Below are 7777 nucleotides of genomic sequence, written 5' to 3' on the forward strand. Positions count from 1 at the left end.
AGTGCCAGAGCTGCTGCGGGCATCGGGTGCCTCCGGGCCCGGCAAGGTGTGAGCTGCGAGGAGACCCCCAGCCCTGGGCCGGCTGCTGAAGGGCCTTGCTTGATCTGCGGTGAGGAAGGAGATTGACAACGGGCCTGGCCCCTTAAAGGGCTCCTCACGCGTGTTTAGTTATCAGCTTTGCATCGTTGGCTCAAAAGCTGTGAGCGTTCTTGGAACCCTCTTCTTGCTAGTTTTTTTATACTTCTAATAACCTATGGGCATTTTCAGTTTTATTCACAAACAGTAAGATACTAATGCAAAATCATTCAGGATGGTGGATGTGTCATCGTCAAATTGGGGTAGTCAGACCTTCAGCGTGAGGGGATGTAGAATGCCAGGCTCCGGATCCCCACTGCTAAGCTGTTTTTAAGGACTTAGCTTGTAAAACTCTTCATGTTGTTTCAGTTTTAAGGTAGCGCAGTTAGTAACGGGAAGAGAAGTGAATCAAATCTTTAGTCTGCTTTTAGTGGTGTTTGTGTATGACTCCATCGTTGGGTAAACTTTAAAACAGATTGTCATAAAAAATACTATGTTGTTGAATGTTACTATTAATCATGTTCCTTTTTTTTTAAAAAAAAATGCTGATAGGCTTTTCTGGCTCTTGATGGCTCTTAAAACTTGTATTACGTTTCAGCAAATGTTAATGGTTCTATTTCAGATACCTGTAAACATTTCCTTAATGAACTATCAGGTACTGTTGCAGTAATTACTTCTGATGGAAGAATGATTGTGGTGAGACTGGTGTTTTTTTAATATTTTATTTTCCCTCATAAAGACTTTCCATCGTGGCAATAAAGAAACTGTGCTAGGATATTATTGCTTATATGTTCACAGATTTACAAGCTTTTTTTTTTTTTTTTAAAACTTCATGGCCATTATTTTATACTGTATGATTTAAACACTTACTGGTTCTTGCCTGTCAGCTTTGTCCATTGATAAACTTGTGCATGCAAATGCTTTGACTTTTTGTCACATAGCCTTTTCTATAGGAGTGCACAAGAAAATGCATTTCTTTTTCTGCTCAGTAATTTGATTTCCATCTAAAATGGTCTTTTTGTTCAGTAAGCTCTTCAACTTTCATGCTAAAACCACTTCTTCCATACGGTTATAGGAAAACATCAGCTGATAGTTGGTGAAGTATTGTTGTGGGATTCTGTTTAAGCCTGAAGAGCTGAGGATTGGCAAACTATTATATATTAGACTGTATAATGTTTTGGTTTTATTGCTTCTGTGTTGGTGTGTTGTGTTTTTTTTCCTTGTATTCTTCCCCACCAATCTTTTATTCTTTTGTGTTTTGAGTTTAACTTAATAGTATGATCATTGCATGAGGATTATATCTTTCTGTCTGTACTTAGCTTTGTGTGGTCCCTGGAAAGAAAAAACACTACTTTTAGCAGTCTAGCTTCACCAAATCTTCTGTCTGGTAAACTTTGTGTTGTGATCCAAAATACTTTCTACCAAAAAGATCTGAATGGAATTGGTATATGTGACTCATGGAAACGTGGGTAGATGATATAAATGGATATTACCACTGTTTGAATGATAGTGTTTTAAGTGAGTTTAAATTTCTTAATCAAGTACTGATGGTAAATTACACAAATTATGTTATCATTTTTCCAAAGGTATATTGAAGTGGTACAGAAATTCTTCTTTTTGTGTGTTTCGGGGGTTTTTTGGATTAATTTTGTGGAACCAAGCTAATCTTTGAAGAAATACCACTGGAAATTGCATGTTGAGAACGGTTTCAGTATTGTTGACCACAAGAATCCAGTTTTTCTGTTCTTTGATTTAATCAATTATTTTATTTGATTTTGGGAAACTTTCATACAAGGAGGACTAAAATAGTGTAGAAATAGTAAAATTAGTTGTCTAGAGGGCCATCATTGGTAAAGGAGAAACTTTATTTCTTTAAATGCTAAAGATTACTGTAGCTTTCAGCATGAATACTCAGTAGTAAATATAGGTACTTTTCTTAAATTGATCATTGCTTTTAAAGTTTCATTGTCCAGCTGTTTGTGTTTAAGCCTAACAATAAAACCTAAATAGAGCATCTGTTCCCTAGTACCTTAGTGTTGCCACCTTGTTTAAGATATCATTGAAAGCAAAGATGATAAATTTAAAAGGTAATTGGAGTGCTTTATTTTTGTGTGGTTTTTTTTCAGGGAACCCTCAAAGGTTTTGATCAGACCATTAACTTGATTTTGGATGAAAGCCACGAACGAGTGTTCAGCTCTTCACAAGGAGTTGAGCAAGTAGTGCTGGGATTATACATTGTAAGAGGTGATAACGTGTAAGTAGAGCATATTTGTGTTTAAACCAATTGATAAAAATTCAGTGCATGTCTATGTATGTGTGTATCTGTGGTAGCACTGATAGCACTGTCAAAGCTGAGGTATATTAAATAGCAAATATCTATGTTTCTGTTATGGAAGTTATTGCACTGTAATGTTAAGATGTTGTTAGTCTAGATTTACTGAGCTGTAAATTGACCAGCTCAGGTACTGATAGCAATCTAGGAAAGGTCAGTATAAAACTCAGCATTTTCCTTTCTTGAGTCTAGTCACTGTGTAGATGTTCTTTATTCCAGTCTGTGAAAGGCGGGATTCGTCGACGGAGGAAAAGTTAGAAGAATGAACAAAGGATGAGATAGAACTTGTATGCAAGAAGTCAGCAATCTGGTATACAAAGTTGACTTTTAACAGGATTTTTTTAGATGAGGTGTTCACAGAGAACACTTCATAATCTGGAAAATGCATGAAGGTTCTGTCTTGATGGTGTGACAGCTGTTGAAGCCGATGTAGCGACAGGTCAAATGTACAAGTTGATATTTGATGTAAAATGCCCTGACAAAATGAGAGTAAAAGCTCAATAAATGCAGAGAAAAGTAGCTGATGTGCCAAACAGATGGGAGGGTTACAAGAGAAGTGGAAAGAAGGCCTGGTAAGTGGGCCTGCTAGGAAGATGACTTTTGCAGCAGCGTTCTGAAACTGATGCCAAAAAAAGAGATTATTTTTTATCACTATCACTGCATGTCGCAGTGATCAACACATGAGCCTGGATAGGAATTTTAATCTTCTAATTCTAATGGATATCTCTGTACAAAGAAATGTCAAGACTTAGATTTATATCTAGGTGTGTTTATCTGACGTCATTGAGAAAACGGATCATTTTGGAACACTTTCATCGCTTTTGACTTAAGCTTTTAAGCAGAAATAAATAAATTGACAAATGTATGAAGATAGGGCTAAGCATGCTGCTCCACCAGTAACTTTTCAGGTAGTACGAATGTGTATAAAAAGCCAAATAATTTTTTACTGCTACACTTTTTCACCAGACTAGGCTGCTGCATTACTTAAATATACTCAAAACATTGTTTTATAGAAATTATTCTATTTTTTTGTAACCGTAACAAACTCGGAAACATGTTCATTAGAAGGAATAATTCTGTATTCATGGAATTCTTTACACACTGAAATTCAGCATCCTTATAGGAAGAAGGAAAAGGAAGCAACAGTTAACTAACAGAAACTTCAAAATAGGAGACTCTCGGTAAATAGAGAAGCTGTTGAAAGAGAAAAGAAAAGAAACAGTCATGGGATAAAGTGCTTCCAGGCGTTCCAGTGTGCATCACTAGAAGCTTGCAGGGAATAAGCAGCATCAATCAGAAAAACTCAGTATGGTTCGACAGCAAGTAAAGGCTGTTAGAAGGAAAAAGACAACTGTTTTAGAAGTGTGTGATGAATTAGGAAAACCAAAAAAGGGACTAATACTAGAAAGTTGTGTGTAAAACTGTAATAAAAATTGTGAAGAAAAGCTGGTTAAAAAACCCAAACCTCTTGAATCCATGTGTGCGTGTTTTGCTGCATAAGAAGCAGAAAGCCTGTGAAAGAGACATCAGGAGTGGCAGATACTGTCTGGTCCTTTTACATCTAGGAGAGTGAGATCTCTGACTGAAAAAGCTGTATTTCTCGATGTGAAGTAAGGAGAAACTTGTGCTTTGATATCATAGACAGTTTTTAATCTAAGGAAATGTTTTCAATTGAAGTGTCACTTTGGGAAAAAGCTAATAAATGGAATAGTAACGAGCATCCAAGATCAAGTTCTTCTCACACAAGAATTCTGAGGGGTCTCAAATTTGAAATGAGGTTTCATGCTGGTCAGTACTTGAATGTTCCAGTTGGCATCAGCAGCTTACATTTGTGTTGACGAAGCTCCCAACATAGTGAAGATCTAGACAGTGATGGAACTAAGAAAGCCCCTCAGCTGACCAGATTTCTGTTTCGAGGCAAGTTAAATTCCTCTTTAGTTTCCACTGACCGTCACGGGACCCTAGACACCTGTATTGGGATGTCTTAAGCTCAGTTTCACCCTGATCTCTGGCTATTTTTTTGTAAATACCGATTCACTGGGAAGAAAGCTTATTAGGGATTATTAGGAAGAAAACTAAACCAGCAGACATTGTTACGTCATTGCATAAACACCTGGTATGCCACTATCTTTAGAGGGGTGCAGTATGAAAATGCATGAGGAGCGCAAGTGAGAATAACTATAAGTGTGAAGTGTTTTCTGTCAAGGAAAGGCTGAATAGACAAACTTTCCAAAGTTCGGACAAAGCACAGCTATAGTGGTTATTGGTTGCTCTGAAATCAGGAGTGGTAGAAAGGGATGGGAAAATAATTGCTTCATTTAAATTCCTCTAGTTTTTTTTCTGTTACTGAAAATGGAAGATAATCTGACAACAAGCTGTGTATAAAGGTATTTCATTGCACACTGTGAAACTTAATTGTGGAACACACTGCTGCAGGATGTAGCAAAGACCAAAAATAGCAATTTATTCAGAAAGCTATTGGATGGCTTAATCTAACATGGTTTCTGGTGGCTGTTAACCCATTTTGTGGATATAGCCACTAGCTCATAAGCCTCTGAAGTGATGAATCGAAGGGCATGCTCTTTGTTCTTGTGTTCCCTCTGGCTTAGTTCCCATCCTGAGCGAGTGTGACTTCTATTGCCTTAACCTTCTTTTCTCTTTAAAGCAGTTTTAGTGACTCCATTAGTGTTTTAGTCCAGGTAAGTCTTAACATAGCATCGGTGAAATACTATATATTCTCCCTTGGATAAATTAATAACATTTTACTAGGCTGTGTTGAAGGAAATAGTCTTGTTTACCTGATGCCATATTCACTTTAGACATTACTCTTGAAAAGCTATTTTCTCTCTAAAAGGCTTCCAGTTCTTCTTTCAGAGGCTAACCTACTGCCTAAAACAGGCCAGTAGTATTTGGTTCTTATAACCTGTATCTTAAAAAAAACAAACAAACAAAAACCAAAACAAAACAAAACAAAAAAACCACCAAAAAACCAAAAACCACCAAACAAACAAAAAAACCCCACAAACCCCCCCCCCACTTCCTTTAGAGTCTGCTGCTAGCCATCAAAATTTGAAGTTCAAAAGATAGAGCTCTACAATTAAAACTTTTTTTTAAAAAAGGGTCTTCACTAGCAAGTTAATTTTGTGGCTTTCCAGATTTGTACCAGGGGATTTCAACAAATTATAACTTGGTTTTTTTTATTGCAGTGCTGTCATTGGTGAGATTGATGAAGAGACAGATTCAGCTCTTGACTTGGGGAATATTCGAGCAGAACCATTAAACTCAGTTGTGCATTGAAAAGATGAAAATGCACAGGGACTTTGTAAATCTTTGGTTGTACAGACCTATTTAACAACGTGGAAGATTTTTACAAATTGTGTTTAGTTTTAGTCACCAGTTTTTTATTATGAATATGTTGTAGTTTGGCATGTAAATTAAAGTTTCTACATTTACTAAAGACGCTTTCATTGAATTTCATTTGGGGTTTCATGCTGCGTAATTTCACTGTGAAATATGTACTGGGAAATGCAAGCGGTATCAGTGATAGTCCTGATATTGTGTATATATACACCTCATTCTTAAAATAAGATCTCATTCCTGAAGGTAAACCAAGGGGTTTTCTGTTAACTCAGGATTATTTGGAGGTAGGTTGTCTAACAGTCAATTTAACCATCTCTAAATGTAGTTCTGGTTGTAAGTACAAAACTGGGTTTTGTGATGTTTTCTTCTTTTTTTTGTGTGTGTGTGTACTGTAGAAAGCAAGAATGTTAAAAGCTTTCACAGTCAAATTAATGAGTTATGCATGTAATAGCGTTTTTTGTTGTTTATCAAACATTGTTCTCTACTCCCTGGGACTATACTGGAGGTGCAGGAGTTCTTGGTGCTTTAATGCTTGCAGGCAGATTGGAGACAGACAGACATTTGAGCAGGAACACAGAACCTAAACCAAATATACGCATTTATTTGAAGCCCGCTAAGTTCCAGACCAACTCATTCTCTCTCTTTTCCTCTCAGCTGCTGTGTTGCTCAAAATTTGGATAAGATCTATAGAAAGAGACTTGCGTGTTTGCTAATGTGTAACCGTTGTCTTGCTAGAGCATAGGAGTACTTCAGAGAGAGAAATTATTTCTTTTGAATGACATTTGCCTTTATATTGAATATAAGGATCACATGTAACTGTAATAAACCTCTTCTTACACATCAGCGACAGCCAAGTGAAGTGGGACAGGCTCTGTGCAGTAGTGTTTTAGGCCACATCCTATTCGCTACCCGGCAGAAATACTGGTGTGGTGGCAGCCAGAGGACGTCGGTACTGTTGGACAAAACTGTTTTCCCTGTCCTCTGGTGTGCCAACAGTTCCAGTATCTTTTTCCTCCCCAATATATAAATGTGCTGTCGAAAAACAAATATGCACATTAAAATAACATTTTTTCTTTAATACTGATTTTAGTATTAAGTGGGATTTGGTACTTTTCATTGCAAATTCAGTTTGGAAACCAAATACATTGAACTGCAGGTATTTGTTCTCCATGAAATCTAGCTCTTGATTCTTGTAGCTTCCAACTTCTTTTCTGAGATTGTTCTTGGTGGAGCATGTGAAGCCCAGCAAACCTCTTCTGCCTTTTTATCCATCTTGTGACTTAGTAAAGTAATGTCTTTCTGTCCACATTTCTGCAGGGAATGGCTGAGCAGACATCGAATAAGGCAAATGAGGGGTTTTCTGTGGTTACCGAAATTCACTGAAGTCTGGCTGTAATTCATTATGTAAAAAGAATCAATATCGGTTTCATTAAATAGTCAACAAAATCATGTATAATGAAAAGCCCTTTTGCTACTGAAACGCTGATATCGGCACAAGAGAAAAGAAAGTACAGAAAGTGAATTGTATTGATAAAGGACAAATAAAGCAGGTGATGGAAATTAGCTGCTGTAGGGCTCAGCAGAAAAAATGCAGAGGCAAAGAGAGTAGAATCAGGATGAGCTAATTTAAATGCACCACTTTGCCTTGGATGGATGAGGAGAGCTGTAGGTGAAATACATGGGTTGAATACTTGTAGAAGCGCTGGACTGATGAAGGAGATCTGTTGCTTTATAGCTGAGGAATTATGTTTGAAGCTGAGTTATGGAATGATACGTATATGGAGACCATCTGCCTCAAGCACCTGATTTGCAAAGCAACTCCTTGGGCCTTTGGGTGAGGACTTAAAATAGGATGAGTTGCTGCAGTTAGTTGAAACTATTTTCTCTGTCCTTGAAATGATGATTTCAGATGCAAAGCTGTGGAACCAAGGTGGTGAAGCAGATCACTAAAATCCAGGGACCGACCAGATGAGAATTCTGAGTAGTTCAGGAATTGATGAAGCAGGAAAA

At 37.3% G+C, this 7777-nt stretch overlaps 1 protein-coding gene across 1 annotated transcript; it reads left to right on the plus strand.

Moving 5' to 3' along the window:
* Window positions 1-669: 669 nt before the first annotated feature.
* LSM8 (LSM8 homolog, U6 small nuclear RNA associated (S. cerevisiae)) lies at window positions 670-5864 on the plus strand (the record flags this gene model as incomplete). The annotated part of the gene is made up of 3 exons (XM_009708062.1): window positions 670-771; window positions 2202-2329; window positions 5614-5864. Coding segments are annotated over 3 exons (321 nt in total), but the record flags the coding sequence as incomplete, so codon positions are not given.
* Window positions 5865-7777: the final 1913 nt, after the last annotated feature.

This window comes from Cariama cristata, unplaced genomic scaffold (genome assembly GCF_000690535.1).
Source record: "Cariama cristata isolate BGI_N322 unplaced genomic scaffold, ASM69053v1 scaffold35180, whole genome shotgun sequence".
NCBI lineage: Eukaryota > Metazoa > Chordata > Aves > Cariamiformes > Cariamidae > Cariama > Cariama cristata.